Raw genomic sequence first — 24304 nt, 5'->3', positions numbered from 1 at the left:
AGAAGAAGATCTTTTAGAGTTTTGGACCACATGGGTCCAGTAAAGTATGTGTTGGAGAAATTTAGGGTGCAAATGGAATATTATTGTGATTTATGTGGATTAGGAAATCACCTGCTCTTTACTGTATTTAAACAAACATCTTCCACATATACAAAAAAGTATATAAGGAGAAAGACTGAGGGAATTATCCAACTACAAGATCAGATGATTTTTCATATTTACAGTTGGTTAGGATTAGAAATTAGGACTTGCAGATATAATAAAATCTATCCTCAATAGAACAAAACTCACTTTATTAAACTGCTTCACATGATAATCAGGATCAGCTTCACTGGCCAAGAATGTGTACACATACAAGGACTCTGGTTTGTTTGTTGCTCTCAATATACACAGAAAACACAGCTAAAAATAAAGACAATAAAGCTCATGAGAGCTAAATAGAACTGTGCTACTACTATGTACAGATAGAAATATATATGTAAAACAACAATGAAAGACAATAGTGCAATGATACAGAGTACCAAACTGCTGGAATGAATATAAAATAACTAATGTAACAGTAATGTAATGTTATTTTATATACATGAGGTAGGAGAATATGACATATATGCATGTATACAATATGTAGTGTAAACACCCTGTTTAGATTTATAACAGACAATGATGGTATAAACATGCATACTTGTACTTAAATGTCAAAATATGTAATGTGGAATTTATAAACATGTCATAAATACCATTATGCACAGGCTGCTGAGACAGTATAAACAATAAAGAGGATGTGTACAATGTGTTTTTATTTCAGCTCAACTTGTCAGCTGAGCTCGCATTTGCAAGGTATACCACAGGACCTTTACTGTGAAGTCCAACCGGAAGTCAAGGTCACTCCATGTTTACGGAAGAGAGGTCGAGCAACTCATTCATGGATATTAACCGCTCTGCTCATCCGTCGCCTTTAATTTAACATTTTAAGTCTTTTGTTTGGATTTTGTCTGTTGTCATAGTCTCCTGTAGTAGATAGGAGCGGCCTTCGTGATGTGGGACCATGAAATCAGAGCCATGGCGTCCTCTCACGCCATCATCGCCGCCTCGGTGTTCATGGCGACCGTCGTACCTGCGGTGCTCGTAGCGGGCTTCTCCGTGTACGGGACTCACCTGCTGTGGCTCTACTCGGCGTCCGGTGCGGTCACGGCGGTCAGTGTCGCCGTCTTCTGGCTGCTCGGCATCTCGCCGCCCACCAAGAAGCACACACTGGGATACAAGGTGCTGACCTCCATGCTGAAGGACCGATGTGCTGCCATTAGAGGGCAGGATGACGTTTGAAGTGTTCAAATATTTTAATACAGGAAAAAGTGCTGAAGGTTAATATATGAAAATTAAAGGTACTTGGAGTAGAATGGCTCATGCGACTAATATATTATAATATATTAGATTAATACAAATGTATTTATGCACAAGTATTCTCAATATGTCAATTTAAATTGCATTATATGACTTGAAAGGCACTAAGAAAAGAAACAAAACTATCCTAAATTAGGATTTAAAATAGGAGAGTAAAGTAAATTAAAATAGAATCAAACTGGGGAATAAAAATAACAGTGCAGAGCAAGATATGAAAAATGATTCCAAATCTAAATTGGCAGCAGGCAGTGGCAAACAGAAAAGTCTCCAACTCTTGATTGAAAGAACTGAGAGCCGGAGCAGATCAAATGTTTGTTTAAGGATGCGTGGTGCATAAAAACTGAACGCTGCTTCATGATTAACCTCAGGAGTCGTGATGTGATTTAATAGGGATTTCTTTATTCATTTATCCACTTTTGGACTTAAAATTTTGATTGTGTTTTTTTGTGTGTGTGTGTGAAATAATGGATCATCTCAACTCTAACTTCTATCTAAAAATTTTATTTTATTTGTATAGAAATTAACGGAGGCCAGTGAATACTTCTCTTGTCTAAACTTGTTTAAACCTGAATAACTTGCATGTCCAGCTACTTTCATTCGACCAAGATCATTTCTCCTGGAAGTGAACTGAGAACTTTGTTGCCTTAACTTTCTCCACCTGTTTCTGTCTGCAGCTCTCCAGGTTGTTTCGTTCCTGTCTGTACTTCTTCCTGTCGTGCCTGTTCTTCCACACTGTGTTGGTTCTCTATGGAGCGCCGCTGATTGAGTGAGTAGCCAGTGATGTTCATGTACTGAACATATAAGTATGTATGTTTGCACAGCTGGGTCCAGAAGTCTAAGACCACACTGAAATTCTCTAATATTTGCAAATTTGCAAAACTAAACTCCTTTGTACAAAAGGGAAAGTAGATCAAATCCAGTACAGTACAAAGGACTTGAAGCTGGTCAATGCCACACATTTGCTTAAATTTGATTGCCAGAAATAGTGCTGAATCTTATTGCTGAATCTTTATTATTTCTTCTTTATTTTACATGTCACATCATTTTGTGTTTTTAAATGTTTCTGAATCCACACATTTTCTGATTCTTCCCACATTTAGGTGAAAATATTGGAGATTTTCAATGTGGTCTCAAACTTTTGTACCCCCATGTCTGTATGTATGTATGTATAATAGAAAGATGTACAACAGAGATACTGTGAGCCTCTAATTTCTCGTTTGTGTGTGTGTGTGTGTATTTAGATCTGCCTTGGAGACGTTCTCTCTAGCTGTGCTGCTGACCTCTCTAACCACACTGAGGTGCCTCTGTGTCCTCGGCCCCAACGTCCAGGCCTGGATACGAGTGTTCAGTCGGCATGGGTAAATCTGAACTCTGCCTCTCTTTTTTCCCCTCCTCCCTGTCCTTTATAGGTTTTTATGTCTAAATTGAATATACTAACAGTCCTTGCTTTGCTCCGTCTCTGTCTCCAGAGCCATGTCTGTGTGGGACACCTGTCTACAGATCACAGTGGCATGCACAGTAGTCGGAGCCTGGGTGGGAGCCTTCCCTATACCTCTGGACTGGGACAGGCCTTGGCAGGTCAGCACACAGTGAATCAAATGAGTGTTTTATCCCCCTGTAGAGTGAAGAACACTGTCTGTGCATAGCACACACAACATGTCTAGACCACTGGTGACTTTTATTCGTACCTAAGAGAAAAATCAGAGTACGAGACAATTTGTGAATGCCACAAATTCTCCTAAATTACTCGTCCGTGGCTCTTGCATGAGGCCATACATGTCAGCACTAAAAGACTGGATGTCAGCCAGCTTTATTTTGTGTTCATTTATAACACTTGTCAACTTGTTAGTTTGGCCCCATCAGAAGATCAGTCTGAGAGGTCATGAAATGACAAGGAAGAATTAATGCAAGTCCCCAAGAGTTTCTTTTAATCTGATGCACAACTTTTAATCAAAAAGGAGTATTTTTCTAAATTTTTTACCAGTCATCTTGTTTGCCCGCCTCTGGCATACAACACACTTCCTCCACAGTTAACAAGAAGCCAGTTGTTTCCATTCATCATCAAACCATATTAAATACAACCTCCTTAAGTATTGAATTAGAAAAATGTAATACAGTAACCATTAGATCTTTTGCTTTATTAAACCAGATTTTTTAATGACAAAAACGAAAAGATTAAATTTATAACTGCAAAGTCAGTTCTCTGCAAAATGACTGAAGGAAAATGCAAATAGGAGGTAGATCTGGTGGTAATTTGATCATAACTCTAAAGGAAACTGGTGCTTTTTTTCCCTTTGAAGTTCCTTTTTAAATCAACTGAACATTTCAAGTGAAGGGAAAAAAAAGGCTGGACTTACCTAATAGCTGCTGCTTGATCTGTCAGTGCGATATCCGGGTGTTGTCTCACACTTTGCAGTCATGAACGATGAGACTTGCCTGTCGTGCTTCTTGCAGGTTTGGCCTGTTTCCTGCAGTCTGGGTGCTATGATTGGTTTCCTGACTGGGCTTGTTGCTGCTCCTGCGTGGATCCACTATCATCGCAAACAGCTCACCTACAAGTGCAAGTGATGGACAGATGAACGTTTAAATGTGAATGTGGCCATGAGGGTATTTCTCGTGTTCCTGCTGTGTTCCTTTAACCTCATACTTATTTATTGGGGACATTAACTCCACTGGCTACCCGTAGGCAACATGATTTTGTAATAATACAAGATTTACTTTATGAACAACATTATTTTGTACTCATGGATGCTGAATATGTTGCTGAAGATTTTTGACATGAATAAATAAAGCATTACTTCTTTCACAGTGTGCACGTTTGCTGATTTAGTGATTTAAATTATTAGCTTATAACTGAAATGTTCCGTATTGGTGATTTGTTTTTTAATAATTGCATTTAAAAATGCTTAAACCTGTAGGTGGTGCTGTTGGATCACGTGTGTGTGTGTGTGTGTGTGTGTGTGTGTGTGTGTGTGTGTGTGTGTGTGTGTGTGTGTGTGTGTGTGTGTGTGTGTGTGTGTGTGTGTGAGAGGGCACAGAGTTTAAATGAAGAGAAGAAATCAAGCCTCACACTAATTTGCGAAGTTATACAAAGTAATCAGTATTGTGGTTGGGTGGATGCACACACACGCACACTGATGCCATCCTGCACCTGAAGCTGACTACTGATGAATACTGTTCCTTTTTAAATAACCATTAATCTTTCTCCAACTCAATTTCATCACCCTCCCCCGTCTCCTGTTCTCATTCTCATTCCACCTTTTCACATCCTCAGGCAACCATATTGATTCACTTCATTTTAGGGGCATTAATTCCCCTCCTTTCATGCTGCCCACATCTCCCTTGCAGCCAGTAACTGCAGTGAGAAGTGTGTTTTCTACATCGCAGTGTTAAATTTGCTGAGTAAATGATGTTGTTTGCAGACAGTCCAGATGCTTGGAATACAAAATAATTTAAATAATATAAATATATAAAAAAAAATCAAACCCATCTTTGCTCTGTGAGATTTGCTGTTCAGTAGTAGTGGGAGTTTTGTCCCGTTTCAGCACAGAGCCAGGGGCAGAGCTGTCCATCTGCCCCATGTTTGAACCCTTACATAAGGTTGTTGCCAGAGAAAGGCTGAGGAAAATAGCCTGAAGGAAAAGGAGAAAAGAGAGAAAAGCACATTTTCCAAAACCATACAGGGAGAAAGTGTATTTTAAAGCCTTTAAGTAGCCTACATACGCTTACAACACCAAGCAGCGCACCTTTTTCATGCCTCAATCTCTCCCTCCATCTCTTTGATGAAATTCAATCTGACCTCATGCTGGTATTTCCATTATCCTTCTCCGTTCTTCGTGCTTTTTTTTTTTCTATTTTCCACCTCGGTTCTGATATGTTATTACCCAGGAGAGCAAAGGAAGTGGCGAGTAGGGCCCTGGGAGAGCAAAGGGTGTGATCACCCTGGTCTCACCTCGAACCTCCTCGAAGTGTGAAGGTGTATTTTTAGGACGGCTAAGATGATTCATACGCGTCACCACGCCGGGCATGTCGTATCTGGTGATTTTTGAGTGTGTCTCTTTGTCCCTTTATGTGTTCTCATGTGTAATCAATGTACTGTGGACTGAAATGTGAATGGAGTTCCTTTGTTCATGTGCTCAATTCCACTTCTGGTCGTTTCATCTGCGAGACAAGCAGAAGACCATTCGATTGCACACACAAAAGCCACTGCTTCGCAAATTGCTCCTCTCGTTCAATCTCAGAGAACTTTATTTATTCAGTATTTGTTCTCAGGCTGTGCTATTGTGCAGGGTATTGTGAGGAGAGGTAATTTGTCACTCCCCACCCCTCCCCAGCCTTTCGTGCAAGGCAGTTGTCGTGTTTGCTGTTATGTTTCTGCATTGTTCTTCTGAGTGAGGAGAAACAGACAGAGTTGTATACTCTGAGTTGAGGTCCGTCCTCTGTTCTCTGTGGTGGATCACCCAAAATTGAACCTGCCTTAATCAATATTCTTCAAGGCATTACTGAATCAAATGACTGTGCAATGCGAAAAGCTTGCTCATGCTGCTGAAAAAACAGAGAATTAACAGCCAGTTCTGCAGCCCTATGCAGCATTTTAGCCTCTTTTAGATCATCTTGGTTTACAGCCTCCAGGTTCAGTCTCACATTAACTCTGTTTCTGGCTGCAGCAGGCAGCTGTTTACAGTGCGCCAGTTCTGAGTAACCCCCCCGTGCACTACCAGCCCAGCACCAAACCATTCACGGACAAAGCTAATGTCAAATGTCCATCAAGCTAGCAAGCCAGATATTTTTCTCAGGAGTTGGTGGAAACCAAGATACAGTGAATTAGATTCATCTGGTGGCCAGAAACATGACGCCAAATGGATGCTAATTTAGCAACGCTGTCGACTTGATGTGAAAATAGTTTGCTAACATCTTGCTAACATGGCCAGAAGAATTTTATAAGATATGGGGATTGTCGTCTATCTGTCCCTTTATTTTGTTGGTTTTTTTTTTGCTCACTAGTGGCTACAAATCCATGACTGCAGCTTTAAAAATAAGGAGATTAAAATGATTATTAATACATTATTCATATCTTAGTTTATAACTGGCACAGTGGTATGCCTGGAATATAAATGATTTACAGTTTTTATCACTTGCTATTTGTATGGCAATGTTGGTCAGTTGGTCATCGCTCCATGGTGGGTGCAGCGATGGGTAATGAACCTGAGGCTCCACAAGATCACCTCAAACTATACAGAAGTCATGAGCGCCCTACAGAGAATCACACCAGTGGTCTGAGAGACTTGGACCTGGGCAGTGACATGCCGTCGGTTCAATGCACACTTGGAGTCACCTGGGGCCTTGAGAGTGTCAAGAGACAAGGAGCCATTCACGCACCGCGGTGTCCTGTCCACTGTGAATTGTTTATATGACCCCATTGAGTTCACTGCCTCAGTCATCATCCAGTGCAAGGCTTTGCTGAGAGACCTCACAGCAGACTCTCAAGACTGCCATATGGCTTTGCCTATGAAAAACAAGAACCATGGGAACACTGGAGAGACTCGCTGCAAGAGCTCCAAAATCTTCACATCCCCAAGCTACACCCACACCCAAGGATCTCAGACTCAAATGGAAACCTCCAGACAGGGTTCATCCTCGGGAAGGTCAAGAATCCTGATGTCCCCCAGTGGTTTCATTAAAAGATACTTTAACAGACAGCACAAATCTGACTGGGATACTAATAAAAGGATTGAAAGAAACATATTAAATTCACCAACCAATTATGTAATAATATCTCATTTCAACATAGAACATCAGAATAATTTGAATGTTGCAATAAATCAAAGGATCGTAGACATAAGCATGATGTTTCTGTGCGTACTCATCTGGCACTTCTGAGCAGGATGTGAGCAGGAGATTTTCTCCCACTAAGTCACACCCATCCTCCATATTAACAACCCTCTTCTCACATTTTCATACTCCCCCTACTTCGACCCCACTTCCTTCCTGTGTTATGTCTCTCCTTTGCCCCAGTTTTCTGTGTTCACGCTCCCCCTTTGAGTGCAATGTTATTGAGAGATAAACATGTTATCGCAGAGCTCTCGTGTTTCTCTAGTTGGATCTGAGAGCAACAACAAAAGCATCCATTGTTATTGAGGGATGCTCAAGTGGGTTGTCATGACACAAGTGGGATGGGAGAAACAGAGGGACGGACTTCAGGGGATGTTGAAACATTCCTCAATTAAAAATAGGTACAATGTTAATTATCCAAACAAGACATTAGGTGCATCTCATGAAATCTCATGAAATTAATATGTGCACATAATAATTAAGCTTTCTAGGAACTTCTGGGAACTACTGTGTAACTGATGAATAGAGTCCTGGTTTTACACTTAGTCTGGTCTAATGCCACCTAAAAGTTAGCCACCTTAGCCGATGAGCTATGTTTCCATGGCGACTATAGGTGACATCTGCTGAGAACACACGGAAGAAGAAAGCATGGCTCTATTTGTGGTTTGTGAATGTTGTGGAATAAAAAATCAATAAGCCAAGGTCCACCCTTTTGTAAATGTGTAGCCTATTATTCTGCTGTTATTTCAGTCACTACTTAAATGTTTTTTCTCCACAGCACACGTTTTCAGTTTGACTGAATGGATCCTCACTGTTTGAAGGTATGGCTTGACAGGCCAGATTACAAAATAATAAGTGCACCTGCATGTGAGCAACATATCTGCACTCTGCGTCCTCACTTCATAGAGTGGGTTGTCTTGGAGGAAGACCCTCTCAAAATTATACACTGTATCTATATTTAACATTTCTGATTATTTCCCGCAGAAGGTCAAATTCAATCTAATTAATCATATATAATCATTAATAATCAATGCAAATTCATTCATAGCTTCCATTAGTTCCATTTGTGTCCAGTGTGTGAATGGAGTGAATATGTTAATCTGAACACCTAGAGTGGTCAAAAAGACTAGAAAAGTGCTGTACAAGTGCAGTCCATTTAACATGACAAAGGGAGGTCCACAGTGAAATCAGCGACTAATAAAAGGGCCACATTTTTATAAATAAATAGCTTCCCATTCATTTTAAGCCTTCAAGGATAATGACTATGGTTTAGGTTTAGCTTATGCTATATATCCGCACAGCCTCTCTGTGGCTCTATGGATGGAAATGTTGGTCCCTCGGATCAACATTATATCTAACCCTTACGGTCAGTTTACAGTCCACAGAAACCAGCACACATGGTATCTCCTCTGGTGATGCTCTGCCAAGCAGATATTGATATATACACTGAACTGTCTGGCCAAAAATTAAATTGATTGTGTTGTCTGTGTTTCGGATTGTTCTACACTGGACTCTTTCTATGAAACCACTCAAGTGCTGACAGTGTCCATCATGCTGAATTTTAAGTGAAACAGTGAGTGTGAGCTTAAGGTCCCACCTTTGAGCTTCAATTTAAGGGTGTTTACTTCCATGAGTACAGAGCTGTTGAGACGATCACTGCTTTCCTAATGACTGCACTGAACATGCGCGTACCATTCAGCATGTATGTGCTCTGTGCTCCTTGATTACAAGCAGCAGACATCTCTGTGAGGACTCCACCAATCAGTTAAATCATCAGCGGCCACCTCTTGTGAGTGTTCAGCTGTCGAGCATCATGTGACCCTGCACCATCACTGCGCAATCAGTGATACTCAAGGTCGTGGTGGAGGAATATAATTTGATATTTTGTGGTTCTTAAGATTTAAATGGGTTACAAAAGGGATTCAAAGAGTTCCTGCGCCACAAAATGATTGTCGATAGCAGTGTCGTAATGAATGAAGAAATAGATAGATATATAAAAGCTAACTCATTTCATATTTTTGGGGGCTTTTGATTAATCTTTTTCATTTTGGAGATGGAAGTTTATTGTTGTTTGTTAAATTATACTACCAGGATACACTCTAGCACAGGATAAATATCTCTTAAAACACGTTTAACTGGACAGTAATTTCAATTAAATAAACTGTATGACAAAATTTACATTATGTCACTATATGTATCTATATGTATATTTTACTAATATGTAAAATAATGGAAATAAGTTGGACTTTAGAAAGTAGCTTAGCTTCAAGTATTGTACTTAATATAATTTTGAGGTAGCAATATTTTTACTGAGAATTTTCCTTTTCTATTTTATGGTAATTTGGAAGTAAATATTGCACAAATGATTCAACTGCATTAATTGAATAACTTTAGTCACTTTGCCGATTCACATTGCTAAAACAGAATATATCCAAATAATGAATTATGGTTTATTATTATAGTTTGAGAGAGGTCCTTAATGTTCCCTGGGGTGAAATGCACGAGCTACTGGCCTGAACCTAAAGTGGCATACTCATTCATAGATCAATAATTGTGATCCAATAATAAAATATACAGCAGTCTGAAATGGGCCATTCTGCATAATGAGTACTTTTACGTGCGGTACGTGTAAATAATTAACAGACTATTTTTACAGTGCGGCATTGCTGAATCCATTTTGATATAAAAATATTCTAAAAGGATTTTTCCCACATATCTAGCAAGTAACAAGTGTTAAATCAATTAATACGGGATTATAACCTGGAAATGTTTTGTTTTTTTACATTGTCATTATTCTGGAGCACTTCTTCCACTACTGTATATTTAGATGCAACACATACTGTCATTAAAATCCCCTCTTCCTGTACAAGTACTATGTTGTCCCTGTAAGCCCAGTTTTTGCAAATATCATAATAACAAAGTTGCAAAAGAAAACATATACCATACACATCGAGGTGAGAGAAAAAGCAGAGACTGAGATCATCTGCAGTGTCTCAGCAACTTGACATGGAACTGCAGACATGTCCGTCTGAAACAACCTCCCTCCCTCCCTCCCTCCGAACTCAGCACGAAGCATCTGACATCACACCAGGGCCCACACACATAAATACTGTATGAGACATTACTTAAGCCAAGTGAGCAGCAGCTATGCTCCAGACGAGGTGTCTCCATCATGCTTGCTCTCTCTTTCACAAAAGCTTATCACTGCACTACCTCAAGCCTGTTGAAAGCTGTGAGCATTAAAAAAAAAACCCATTACATCTCTGCTTCTATTATGGCATTTGTAATAGCTGAGAAGCGATGCAGCTCTCTAGCCTACAGATACATGATGTCCATGAAACTTTATGTATATATGGAACTATTTCAGTGACAAACAAAATGAAACAAGACTAACTCAAACAGTTGTTTTCCCTTAAAATTTATTAATCTTTTTTACAAAGAAGACAGACATTATTATTGTTGCGATTAGCGTGATGTTCTGACAGCGATTAATTCTCATGTATGAGTCCCAAGAAGTGGCATAGCGAGGGCAGATGGACACTGTGGGCATGTTGGGTCCATGTATGAACAGCAGTGACTTGTCGGAGGTGCTAAAGAGAGATCCTGGGCTTGTGTTGGTCACTTATTGCCGGGCTGGGCTGCGATGTAAAGAGCCACCATACAGTAGAGAGCGCCTCCTACGGTGAGAGCCATGGTGGTGCGGTACAGTAGCCTGTCTGAAAGTCCACGCTTCAGATGAATGGGGATGCCATCTGACGTCTGAGAGGAGACAAGACAGGAAGGAGCAGGCGGGAAGGTTGGAGCAAAAAAAAAAGTAAAAGTAAATATGAAAGACAATCAAATAAAGCAATTTACCATGTAAGATAAAGCTATATAATGCTTTTTTTTTTTTTTTTTAAATCACAAATAAGACAACAGTATTAAACCAGTTCTTCAATATTATAAGAAACGGGCTGCTTTTTATGCAAAAACATTTTCAGAATAAAAAACTGTTCATGAAAATTGTGATTGGAAAAATGACGGTTGAATGAAAGACGAGCAGGGTTCTCCAGTGGGTAATTTGCTTGGGAAGGCACAGTTCCTACACAGGTCTCTTGCCTAAGTGTCTGCTTGGAACACTTTTGCTTTAATAAAGAAAATGTTCTTGCAATTGCACAATTGCTGCAGTCAGGGCTGTGATTTCCATTTGCTTGACTGATTACTCTGCCCAAATTCAGTCTCTTATTTCTTTCGCTGCCTTCTTGTGTGATTAATAGTTGGTGGGGGGTGCATGAGGCCATTAGGAACAATGGCACAATGGGAGTGGAAAAAAATACCAGTCATCACGTAAAACTAATAAATCTTCACTGCTGTGACTGATACAGTTTATTACATGAGACGGCCACTTTAGCAGGTCGTCAACCTTTATTGTTAATCAGAAACAAAAACTGATTCACCGTGAAAACGTTGTAATTATTACAATTGTAATATTGTATTGTATTGTATTGTATTCTTTGCTGGGACTAATTACATTGCTGTGACATCACCATCAACTTGACGCAATCTATCAGGAACAATGGAGGTGTTAAGCTCCCAACATTTATTCAGATATAACTAAAACCTGCACTGTTTTAGTTAGCTTACTGCTAAACCTACAACTTCACAGCTAATCTTTCCCTCTGCTCTTTTTACACTACTACTTTTACAGCTGTGGTTATTGATGGGATTGTGTTCTTAATATGTTTACACTTTGGTTTTGCAGGCTGCCATTTTTGAAAATCTGGGTTGAGGGAATTCAAAAAATTGCAGTCTCTGCCGTTTAAAAATGCCAGTTTGTGTGGGATGTCCTGTGTTGCGCTACTGATGATTCTCTGATGATACTGCAGTTTTTCCAAGTCACCTTTCAGTGTCAAAAAGTCACAGGTATCAGGTACTGAGCACAACTTATGCTGATGGAAAACCAAAGTGAGTTAAGGTGAGTTGAGCCGGCACCCAGTGGTGGAAAAACAGCATAAGACTGACATTCATAAGACTGTATGTTCTTCCTTACCTGGAATAGCCTCTGGAGGTCAGGAACTTTGTTTGCTCCCAAGTACTCCACCATGGACCCGGCCTCTGACACCACCTTGGTGGGTGTGGCGAAGACCATGGTTGGGGACTCTGCTGGCAGGCCAGGCTTAAACCCCTGAGAAAGTAAAAAGTACACTATTACTATTGACAATAATAATGAATTCTATTGAATGTCATTAATACACATGCATGAAAAATTATTCACAACGTAGAGATGCCATTCACCTCCCTGACGTTTTCATGTTTTACTGCTATTACTAATGTGATCCACAGTGTAACTACAATTTTTTCCACAAACTTTCATTATAATTTTCAACACTGAACACTTACAAAAAGCCATTCCATCTACGCAAGCCAACCCAAACCCTGGGTACAAGACCTTAACAAAAATGTTAACAAAAACAGGGGCAGAAAAACATAGTAATTATGACTGAACACAGACGGGAGGGGATGCGGATCCATCAGACAACCTCAGCATCAGGCACTGGTATGAAAGGTTTTGTGTGATCCAGAAAACCTATGATGAGTCAACGGGCCAACCTGCAAATAAGCGGCTTCCTGTTGTTTTCAGGACAGCAGCACATTTCTGTCCGTCTCTCCTCACACACTATCACTGCCTCACAGTTTGAAAACCTTCAGCTGCAGAGGAAAGAGGGAATGAGGTCGTCAGGATTCTTTTCCCACAACTACGATTTTTGACAGTAATGATGAATAAAAATAAAAGACTAAAAATCAAAAGGAAACAACAACTTTGAGCTCAATGCTGGTGCATAAATACCAGTGAGTACATCTCACACGTTATGATCCCACTTGTGACACTGTAAAAGTGCCTATTTGGATTATCAAAGAGCACCATAAGTAGCGAGTTAACACTACAGCATATTAACATCCAACAACATTTTGTCAGGCTGTAATGCAGCGAGAGCTTTTCACACAGCTGCAGATACTAAAACAACATTTTCAGACACACTTTGCCTCGACAACAAAAAAAACAACAACACTGAGACAGGTTGAACTTTCATGTGAGCTTTTTCGCTGTATTCTTTGGACATGTGATATTTCCCACTCAGAAATCTTAAAATCCAAGATCGGAGCCATTTGGATGAGTACTGTAGCTATTTAGCTGCATCAGTCTAGGGGAATTATCATCACCGGTCACCCTGTTGTTCTGCTTTTCAGACAGTACAATGGTAAAGTGTGGTGTTGATGAAGTACAAGTCCGCCTCCTTTCTTTCCTCTGACTTGGAAGAAGCTTCTCATCCACCTTGGATTTGAAAATTACTGGAAGACCCATTACCTTGTTAGAGTGTGTGGAGGCAGATAGTGTGGGAGCAGTGAAATTAAATCTGACATATGAAAATGCAAAGGCACTGACAGTGGAGTATTTTTACTTGCCATTTAAGAGAAGGCTTAAATTAAAAAGTTAAATGTTCGCAGCAGGAACTCAACTTTGTGAATTACACCAGAAATACGGAGGAGATTCCCCTTTGTTTCATTAGTTTCTCCTGTATGACTTGTTTTTCAGTGGGACGCCTGCTGCTCAGGTTGCTATGGAATAATAACCAAAAGGGAAAGGAACAAAAATGGTGCTTTCAGGTGTCTAGTGGGGGTTCACTAACCCTTACATAAACACAAGCATGCTAAGTAAACTGGGGGCTCTACACTGCCTGAAGCTGTGACTCCACAGCTCGCTGTTGTTGTCCGTCTGTCTGTATTTATTAATCACTAACCCTAACGGCCTTTCTATCGACGTGCCTCCATCAATCTGCCAAGCGTGTACTGGTAGAGGACACCCCGGAAGGACAGACTGAGTTGAGCTAACATGTCCGCCTTTATTAGTGATAATTATTGAGAAATTAGGAAAAGCAGCCAGTTGCCACAATATTACCAGAGCTGCAGTAAAAAGAGCCAGTGTGATCAATTACTGATAAAGACTGGATTTTCTATTACTCTATATCAGGGATACCAACATTGTTCATTGAGCACCAATATTTTAAGGCATGATGGAAACAAAGTCATGTGTATATGCATACGTTCAATATATTGTGCTTCTTTACATTCATCTAATAAAAGCAAACATTTATAAAACTTCGTTCTAGGATTGTATCTGAGACTCTGTCACAGATTTGGCCCACAGGATGATATTTACCAACCACTATCAAATGTTGACATCTGGCATTTTAAGCAAAAACACTCAACTAACCACCAACAAGTAAAACTATTACTTAGGTAAAAACAATCCTGTCGACAGAATGTGTATAAGGTGTAAACAGTAAAGGTTCTCCACACACAGAGCTCCCCCACTTATTGTTATATTAAGAACTGTGTGATGCATAAATGTTCAAACACCATTTTAACCTTGTAGCTGGTCAAAGGGAAGCCAGCGGTCCCTTTCGATTTATTACTCAGTGCAGCTATCACTCTCATCTCTGTGAGTTATATGAAGGTCGGCTAGTCATCACTGACACCTAGAAGGCATCATTCTACACGTGTTTTTTATATATATAGGGCCTTGCTGTCTATCTTAAATCCTTAATTGAGTTCAAAGTGAACAACCATGACCCCAGATCACAGGCTGACTTAGTCCCACCAACATGGGCAAGACTTAAGTTCAGTACTACACTCAAACACAAACTGAATTTAAAATGCTAATTTCTCTGAACAACAATGGACGAAGAACGTCTCAATTTTAACTGTAAAATATGTCTGTGTGTGTGATGACTGAGTGTGCTCCAAAACAGCTAAATTCCACGTGAACAAACAGTCGTAAACATCATAACTAATAAACACGTGTACAAATACCAGTAAATCCAAACACCAAACACCTGAATCCAAATGGAAAATATACTGTAGTGTCTTTGCTTAGTTTAACCACTCAAAACGCTTTAACATGTTTTTTCATTCACATTATTCTCTCATTGACACAAGAGGAATCTAATTTAATAGGAGACACAGGAGACAATAGGAGCACACTTTTGGGGTTCAGTGTCTTGAACAAAGACACTTTGACATTTGGACCGAAGGAGCCAGGAATCCACCGATCTGCTTTTTGATTATTGGCTGATAAAGATTAAATGTCATACTGACACCTCATATGCCACCTGCACTCTATTTAATTGGATTTCCCTACCCTTTGTGGACAGGTAACAACAACAGGTGCTCAACTGCTGCTTAGTGTGACCTAACTGTCCTGTTGTGATGCTGAATGTATGGAATTTGTTCTCAGGTCTCCCTTCATCTCCACTAGACGTCCTTAATAAATAAAGCAAACCTAACTAACTAATCTATATACTGCAGGGTAGTTTAATCTCAACATTGCATCACATTTTCCAAGTTCTTGTATCTAAAACCATCTAAAAACTTGTATGGTTGTAATCTTATATAGCTGTGAAATATATCAATATCATTCAGTGCTAATTCCCTCTAAAATGTCATGGAGTGAAAGTAAGACATAGCAACAACAGAACCAAATAAAAAACAAACAAACAATGATTAGTGACTTCCAAACTGGAACACAGCAGAGCCTGAACGCAGCCTAACCCACTATCACATAATAACAAGGAGGCTGTAGAATAAATGACAGAGGAACAGTAATAAAGGTCACATCTGGCAGATGCTTGGAGAGGCCATTGTATTTCAAAATTGGCTGTTAAGTCACATGAAGGCTAGATCCACAGATAGGAAAATAACCTTTCGAAAAAAAAAGGTTAAATAAAGGTCCTATAATAAGGCAGTAAAGAAAGAAAGACAGAAAGAAAGGTCACTACCTCTTTAAGGTTTGTCTGAGTATTTTCCAATGTTCAGTTCCATTAAAAAGCTACAGATGACAATGTGACACATTTTGTGAGTTAATTATGTGAATTACAGTTCAGACCACTGATGGAAGGCAACTAAGTCTATTTATAAAGTATTTGTACTTGTAGTTTACTTGAGTATGTCAATTATTCGCAACTATCTACTTCTACTCCACCACATCCCAGAGGGAAACATTGTAATTTTTACTTCACTATATCTATCTGACAGCTTTAGTTGCTTTACAGATTCAAATCATTAAACCAAAATAAATGTAACAAATAAGTTATGATGTATTTTTATAGATTAAACTATGAAGCAGTGGTGGAAAGTAACAATGTACATGTTCTGTTTTTCAGTACAATTTCCAGATACTTTACTAGAGTGTTTCCATTTCATGTAACTTTATTCTCCTACTCCACTACATTATCAGGCAAACATTATCCTTTTATTTCACTACATGCATCTCAAAACTTTAGTTACTTTTATATTCACATTCTTAATTCTAAAGATAAAACATTAAATTATAATCCAGCTGCGACATTTAAGTGAAGATTACACATGAATGCATTTCTAATTTGAATCCAGTAACATATTATTATGAAATTAGCTATATTCTATACTATACAAGTACATTTTGATGCTCATACTTTTATATTAAAGTAACATGTTGTATGTAGGACCTTAGTATATTTACACTGCAGCACTGATACCTTTTACTTCCATTAAGTAATGAAAATGAACACCTTTACCAGCTGAAACACTAAAACGATGAACACATTCATCTATTAATGATTACAATCCAATCATATGATTGATCATCTTAAACAGACCGTTCTGTATGCTGAGTACTTTAGCTTTGGGTGCTTTGAGTGAATCTGGAGGCCTTCAGATGTCCTAAAATGAACTGAAAAATCCGGCTAAGCTACAATACCGCTTCGTTATCGAACACGGCGCCATGAAGGTCACCCTCGGCGGTAACCGACTCGGTCTATCACCGACACGCCGCTTCCCGGTCTCACCTGAGGGTTGTAGGCGGCCGCAGGAGCAGTCCCCGTCAGCTTCTGGGTAATACCGCTGAACTTGTAGTACATTTTTTACCAGCGAAGGACGGGTACAAGTGTCACCCACAACAAAATCACCCGGTGAAGGGTCTTCCTGCTGCTACCGTCGAGGGAAAGTGACGTATCAGCCAGCTGGCTCGACGCTGCCTGTTTAAAATTCAAGTGGCGGTGCGGGAGGAAGCGTGTATGGAAACATCAGAGGTGGGAGAAGCAGAAGTACTCAGATCTCATGACAGTGTAAAAAAATCTGTGTCACAAGGAAAACTTATGCTCTCAAAGTTTTACTGATTGATGCATGGATGTGTGCATAGCTTTAATGTTGCAGCTGTTAAAGGTGGAACTCATGTTAATGACTTTAAGGATTTTAATGATTTATGATGATTATATACTGCTGGGTAGTTTAATCTATAATATAAATCATCATGTGTCTGTTATTGTATTCTTCTAATAATCTAAATCTGCATAGTAACCAAGGTTGTTAAATAAAAGCAGAGGAGTGCAGTAGAGGTAAAACTTGAAGAAAATGAAAATACTTAAATAAACTCCAAATACTTCAAAAATGAAATTATAACAGTGAAAAATGACAGAAACATAGATAATAATGGATAATGTTTATTATAATGTTAGAACATGGTCTTCTGCTGCCTTATCTTTGACAGATGATCAACTCTCAGATTTTTTTAGGAGAGTATTATGATCACACATTGTTGGGTGTAAATTAAAATATAATTGACGAGCTGATGCTATTTCTTATTCTCATGACAGCTATGGAAACGGATAACTTGTGTTTGTGACCATATTTTGTGTGTCTCTATCTCCCAGGCTCAGCTCATTTGTATTCACTGCATGTTTCATATATACTATGTGTTAAATAAATAAAGAAAGGTTTGTCTAGTCTAAGCAGATCAACTGCTGACCTTTCCTCCAGTGCCACCATGAGGTTTTTGGTTTTAATAGCCATAGGACTACACTGAATACAGATATCCATGGTCTCCACAGGATGAATCCTAATGATGATGATGATGATGATGATGATGATGATGATGATGCTCTGACTTTGCCTGATCAAACTCTACTTTTTGTCCAATACTTTGCTTTCTGGCCAGATTCCTGCAAAACTAATCACATGACAATGGTAAAGATCATACCTGCTAAATATCTACATGATAGTGTTAGCACTGTGAGCATGTTAGCATGCTTAGGTTAACATTTAGCTCAAACTGGAGACACACAGAGATGCAGTGAGAGAGGCTCACCGAATAGTTTGACACAACTGAGCACCAGTTCGAAATCTGGGAGCGTTATGTTGGACAGCACAAGTGACCACCATCATTAAAATACCAAATACCAAAAACTCTTTTAAGCTACTTCAAACAGAAGCCTTCAAAGCTTATTGACAGATGTGCAGCATACCAAAACAGGCTTGAACCCTGAGAGCAGTGAAGCAGCAGTTTGTGATTCAGAGTCAATTTCCCCTTTAAAAGAGTACTTTGTGTGTGAACTAGACTGCAGCACAAAGTTCACCCCAGTGTGAATCTGATAAGTGCATCAAATGCCCCCGCCAGCGGGCTCAGGTGTTCTTCACAGCAAATGTCACTTTAAGATGCCCACGGGAGGCCTGGAGGTGTAAATAGTATGTCATCACATCAAGACTGATCAAGCATGTGCCAAGAATACCTTATCTATTTATCACAGCTCTAGGTCGTACTGTGTGGCATTGATTCATTTAGTTAATTAAAGTTATTTTAGAATTAATAGCAACTGTGGTGTAAACCCACAATTGATATTCCAGCACTGTGACAGCAGATGATGGAGTGTGTTGACGCTTCAACTTTCAAAAAACTATTTTAACGGTACGGTTTGATTTGCAATAAGCAATTACACATTCAAAGAAATTTTTCTCAGAGTAATTTTATTATAAAAGCTCACACATTGATCACATTAATTACAAGTCTACTGATGAAAAAGTTTTGATTGATGGTTTCAATCAGTCCTGGCCAAAATTCTCTGGGCTATAAGCTATGACACATGAGTTGTGAATTATGTATTGTAGGGAAAGTGGTAAAATATGGATTTTCTTTCATTGTTGTGACTACTTTAGAAAGCACACTAATAACACAACAGGGATATTGAGATGTGTACTGTCTACAATACATACGGAATTCACACAAGGCTGCAAAGTTCATGAGGAAATAACAAATGTGGACTGACCGAAAATGAACAGACTCATTAAATATTTAATTTCCTTTGCAACAGAAGAGCAAGCGCTTGATGTGTGTGTGTAAAATGAGGATGGTTGACGGCAACAGGAGGAAAAGGAGAGGAGATGCAGAGAAAGACTGTTGTGTGGGAGAGGTGTTGACTTGTTTGTTTGGATCATGTGTCTCTTCAGCAAATCATGGCTAAACCATGGACAGGGAAAACATGCCTGAATCATGCATGTCAGAACCATCATCTGTCACATCCCCTGCTGTTCTTTTTTTTTTTGTTGGTAATTTCATCTATTCCAGTGATGATATTTCCCCAATAATTGCAGAAAAAGAATGCTGCATGCCAGCCAGGGGGTGTGCGTGGAAGCGGCCTATTTGTGTGTGCACAAATCAACCACCATTATGACTGACATGTTGGGGGATGAGGTTGCCTTGGAGACAGAGAAATACAAAATGCCTTATATTCACTCACAAATGGAGAAGCAATACGCACTCCATCTATTCATTCTTTGTGCACCGGCCTGCTCCACATTCTGTCATTTTTGTCCCATAATCTTTTATCGTCCATTTCACACTCCATCTGCCCTGTCATATCTGTCGCCTCCTTTATTTGTCTGCCACCTTGTAGTCCCCGCTGACCTGTCTCAATATTTCATTATTCCTGGCTTAAGCCCCTCCCACACACTAAGCCCTCTGTGTACCCCTTCTCCATCCCCACTTTGCACTCACTAGTTCATTCCCTCTCCATATTTCACAGGTTTAACAGAACGCATCTAGGTCACACATCAATCTTGTGTAACTTGGACCATCTGGGTGCAAAGCTTAGACAAAGTGAAAGGCTGATGGTCAGACAAACACACACACATACAGAGAGAGAGACAGAGAGAGAGAGAAAGCCCCATGCAGCATACAAAAAAGCAGCCATCACTGCCAGTGTTGTAACCATGGGAATACAGAGTAAACAGCAGCCACTGTCAAAACTGGACTGACTGAGCCTGTATGTGTTTAATAAATAATGATTTGTGTATTCTTCTTCTGCCCAGTGGCATTGTTAAGGAGACAGGCGCTGAGCATGCTGGTTGAAGATGACGACTGAAGATTATCGACACAACAGGCAGGAACTAGACAAGCCAAATAAAATCAGTTGCAGCTCAGGCAGGAAACAGGGCAGGGCACCGCTGATCATTACTTCACAATGGGCTCAGCGGGTCAGCTGGTTTGTTGAGTTTCTCTCTGACAAAGGCAGGGCCGTGGTGGTTTGGTACAAATGCGTGTTCATTGCAGTATTTCTGATGACAGGCTGCGTGCGTATCTGGCAGAGCGGAGTTTGAGTTCATGGTAGCACTGTACAAAACTGTGGTAGATGAATGTGATGGGCAGTGCCAGGAGAACAATGCCACTCACCACACACATCCCCCCAAGCACCCGTCCACCAATAGTCACAGGGTACACATCCCCGTACCCCACCGTCGTCATGGAGATGATGACCCACCAGGCGGCGGCCGGGATGCTGGCATAATCCTGGTTCTGCGTTCCCAAGTCCAAGCCGTGCTCCAGCAGCTGTGCCAGAGCGCTGTATATTGCCATGGCGACGCAGACAAACACCATCAGCATGACCATCTCCCTGTAGCAGCGCGTGAGCGTCAGCCCCAGAGTCTGCAGGCCCAGGAAGTGTCTGGCCAGCTTCATGAGCCAGAACACTCGCATCATCCTCAGCACCCGCAGTATCACCCCGGCAACCCCGAGCCCGGCACCTGGCATCCCTGCTCTGGCCAGGGCCATGGTGACATAATAGGGGGTGATGGCAATTACATCGATGATGTTCAGCGGCCGGCGGAGGAATTCCCACTTGTTTCTGGCCACCAGAAAGCGCACTATGCACTCTGCTGTAAACCAGCCGATGCACACTGCCTCCACTATCCTGCAGAGCAGAAAGGAGAAAAATGAGTCGGACAGAGTGTAAACAGGAAATGACTGAGGAGTCACAGAGAGATATGGATGATATGAGATACTGTTTGACAATCAGTAGCCTAAATGTGAGGAAGGAGGAAGCAAAGCAGGGGGGTAATGATGGGAAATAATGCAGACATAAGTAAACAAAGACAGGAGGACAGCGACACTAGAAAATTGCTGGGAAACTGCACAGAAGGAGGGATTAAAAACCTCCAAAGAGAGAGTGTGACACAAACAAGCACACAGTTAGCCCATTGATTAGCATAGCAAAGGCAGTCAAATTGAATTCGAGTTAGGCGGTGCTTTTGACACAGAAGCAGTCCGGCCAGGCAAATACCACAGAACCTAAGATAACTGCATCAGAACAAATTAGACCAAACAACAACAGGGAGAATTGCATCATCTGCTGGCATGAAACTAAATTGGAATCCTTTTGACCCTGAGTATAAACTTTTAGTTGATTACCTAACCACTGCAACCCATCCAAAACTATATCCAGCCTGAGGGAACATAGCCTCACCTTATATAGAGAAAGGCCGCCTCAGACTTCTTAGAGAAGACAGGCTGGGGGCAAAAATCATGTGGAGAGAGGCTGCACTTTTTCACTTCGTGTCCAAAAGCTGAAGCCAGAAAAACTGCCCAGAAGCTGATTTTAGACAGAAGGTGATTCCTGTAAGTGGCCTAATTCCTTTTTGTTTGCTTACCCTAATATATAATCCCTCTGTACACCTTCTACTTTTAATTCATTACCCAACTGGAATATTATGAATCTGGCATTTATCTGATATGTTTGTCCTTCTTGTGTACTGTGCAGTGTAAACTAACCAAGCCAATAAAGATATTCAAATTAACAGTGAAAAGGAGGGGAAGAGACTCGGGTGGAAGGCAGAGCAAAGACTAATAATTAACACTACACTTTTTGTAGCTTACATGGATGTTTGTTGATTGGCTTCCTTGGGATCTTGTCTGAAACGAGAGTCCTAATGTTTAAAGTGCTGCACTGATGTAAAGGCTCAAATCTAGTGATTTAACACAAGGACAAAAGTTGTTATAATTAAATAAAGCCTGTTTTCTAGCATGTGTTACACGTCAAAATTACTGTTAATTTTCTACCCTTTTGTAAATAAATAAATCCAGCAACAGCATAGAAGAACTCAGAAAGCTCTGACAGGACAAATGCCTCCGTGCATCAATCTTCTGGCTAATAAATGGGGAGTGCGCACTGAGTTTGACCGCTGCCTTGAACGCATGCAGTCTAATAGAAGTGTTTATGTGTGCTTATTTATTTATAGTGTCAGAGTTAGAGAATGTATCATGACAGAGACATAGCCTTGATTTAGTCGGTTGAATTCATGACATTAAGTCACAAAAGCACAGTCTCACTCCGCACACGCTGCGCCTAAACATTTACAGCGTCCCTTCTGCTCCTCTAAACTTAACTGATCCTTAAGTATCGCCTACCTGTGCTCCTCCACGGTATTTTTCTTGGCTGTATCCCAGTCCGGCAGGGTGCTAGCGCACAGCATAATCATGGAAACGATCACAAAGATCACCGACACTGAAGCCAAAAGCTGCGCCCCAAGTGACGAGTTGGGCTCCTCGAACGCTTTGCGCATCTTCTCCAGGTATCTGGCGCGACCGGTGAGCGCAGTCCGCTGCACCGGCTCCTCCGGGCTCTGGGGCTCATCCGCTGACACCCCGACGTCCTCCTCAGACAGACTGTCCATCCCGATCTCGGACATCCTGTCGTCCAGGCGTTTCTGGCAGCAGGAGTCCAAGTGCGCGCTCTCCAGCCCCCAGTAGAGCATCTCCGTATAGAAGGACAGTTCACACACTCCGGGGACAAAGCGGAGTTTTCCGGAGCGCACGTACAGCATGATGAACACGAAAGCCTGCGCGTGGCGGTCGAAAAAAAACTCATTCCGGTCCCGGTCGTAGTCGTCGCACAGTTCAAGGACCTCTTTCTCGGTTGCGCATGCATGCAGGCGGCTGACGCGCCGGAGAGGGAAATCCCTGATCACCTCACGGGTGAAGGCGTACCGGGTTCCCCCTACGTTGAGCACGCAGATGCTCTTCCCGAACTTCATCTTGTCAACCTGTAACCTAAACTAAAACTCCTCTTCTCCGTCCATCCCCCCTTCCATAGCAGGAGTTTGGACACTTGGGGGCCGGGAGGGGGGCACTGTCTCCCCTGTCCCCCGGGGCGTGGTTCGCTCTGAGTGGAGGTTGCTCCGTGGCTGATGGAAACTCTTCCCTCTGTCCCTCACTCCTCTTCTTCTCCCTCTGTAGTCAGTGCAAGAGACTCTCCACCCCAGTCAGGGGGAGCCAATCCCATCAATGATGTCACATGGCCGCGCGCACGGGCGCACGCACGCAGAGAGGAAACTATAGTGCGTAATTTTGCACACATATTTTATCCCTATGGGACAATTCACGTGTAGCTCCCCCAGTACATCCATCTGTGAATACAACACACAACCAATAACTAATGATTAGATAATCAAATCTAGGAAAGCATATTAAGGACAAGGGACAGTAGGAGGCACAAGTTATAGTTACAATAAGAACCACAAGATAAATACCCCCAAGAATGAAAATAAGAACAGCAATAAAAAGCAACAGATAGTAAAGGACAACAAATACATTTCCTCTAAAATAACAGTCACTAGTCAGTGTTCAGCAGCTTAATGACAGAGGGGATAAAGGACTTGGAGTATCGATTAGACCCCTTTAAAGCCACATTATAACGTCGGCCTGATGGTATCAGAGAAAATTCAGAATATATAGTGGTTGGCTGGTCGTTTCGCCCTCTCAGCCACCTGTTCCTCCCAAATTGTGTCCTCGTGTCTCCACAGCAGACGCTGTCTCTATAGATATAAGACAACACAAATATTAGGATCAAAACCAGTGTAGTAACCCATCAAAGATATATGCACAATAATATATATAATATAATATAGCCAGGACTTTAATACTAAAGTTTGACAAGTCTATACATCAGAT

General features: G+C 40.9%; 3 protein-coding genes across 3 annotated transcripts; 1 reads left to right on the top strand and 2 right to left on the bottom strand.

Moving 5' to 3' along the window:
• Positions 1-910: 910 nt before the first annotated feature.
• Positions 911-4207, top strand: pigf (phosphatidylinositol glycan anchor biosynthesis, class F). Its single transcript, XM_070852103.1, has 5 exons — positions 911-1263; positions 2076-2167; positions 2643-2759; positions 2871-2979; positions 3856-4207. The coding sequence occupies exons 1-5, from the start codon at positions 1036-1038 to the stop codon at positions 3967-3969; spliced, it is 660 nt and encodes a 219-aa protein (XP_070708204.1). The 5' UTR covers positions 911-1035; the 3' UTR covers positions 3970-4207.
• Positions 4208-10635: 6428 nt separating this feature from the next.
• cox7a2l (cytochrome c oxidase subunit 7A2 like) lies at positions 10636-17241 on the bottom strand. The gene is made up of 3 exons (XM_070851827.1): positions 17097-17241; positions 12263-12397; positions 10636-10992 (listed from the first exon to the last, which is right to left on the bottom strand). Exons 1-3 carry the CDS (start codon positions 17166-17168, stop codon positions 10852-10854), a joined length of 348 nt encoding a protein of 115 aa, XP_070707928.1. The 5' UTR covers positions 17169-17241; the 3' UTR covers positions 10636-10851.
• A 1883-nt stretch (positions 17242-19124) lies between these two features.
• Positions 19125-23554, bottom strand: kcng3 (potassium voltage-gated channel, subfamily G, member 3). The gene is made up of 2 exons (XM_070851956.1): positions 22763-23554; positions 19125-21269 (listed from the first exon to the last, which is right to left on the bottom strand). Exons 1-2 carry the CDS (start codon positions 23386-23388, stop codon positions 20624-20626), a joined length of 1272 nt encoding a protein of 423 aa, XP_070708057.1. The 5' UTR covers positions 23389-23554; the 3' UTR covers positions 19125-20623.
• Between the last annotated feature and the right edge of the window lie 750 nt (positions 23555-24304).

This window comes from Pempheris klunzingeri, chromosome 20, assembly GCF_042242105.1.
Source record: "Pempheris klunzingeri isolate RE-2024b chromosome 20, fPemKlu1.hap1, whole genome shotgun sequence".
NCBI classification, from domain to species: domain Eukaryota; kingdom Metazoa; phylum Chordata; class Actinopteri; order Acropomatiformes; family Pempheridae; genus Pempheris; species Pempheris klunzingeri.
Note: the sequence above shows the minus strand (reverse complement) of the source record. Positions and strands in the feature narration are given on the sequence as shown.

Bases quoted from the DNA above. Each gene is read 5' to 3' on its own strand.
- pigf (XM_070852103.1), top strand. From the start codon at position 1,036: ATGTGGGACCATGAAATCAGAGCCATGGCGTCCTCTCACGCCATCATC. The intron at 2,168-2,642 runs GTGAGTAGCCAG...GTGTGTATTTAG, and splicing joins TATGGAGCGCCGCTGATTGA to ATCTGCCTTGGAGACGTTCT. The intron at 2,980-3,855 runs GTCAGCACACAG...TGCTTCTTGCAG, and splicing joins ACTGGGACAGGCCTTGGCAG to GTTTGGCCTGTTTCCTGCAG.
- cox7a2l (XM_070851827.1), bottom strand. From the start codon at position 17,168: ATGTACTACAAGTTCAGCGGTATTACCCAGAAGCTGACGGGGACTGCT. The intron at 12,398-17,096 runs GTGAGACCGGGA...TTACTTTCTCAG, and splicing joins CGGCCGCCTACAACCCTCAG to GGGTTTAAGCCTGGCCTGCC. The intron at 10,993-12,262 runs GTAAGGAAGAAC...GTCTCCTCTCAG, and splicing joins ACCTCCAGAGGCTATTCCAG to ACGTCAGATGGCATCCCCAT.
- kcng3 (XM_070851956.1), bottom strand. From the start codon at position 23,388: ATGAAGTTCGGGAAGAGCATCTGCGTGCTCAACGTAGGGGGAACCCGG. The intron at 21,270-22,762 runs GTAGGCGATACT...TCTGCTCTGCAG, and splicing joins AATACCGTGGAGGAGCACAG to GATAGTGGAGGCAGTGTGCA.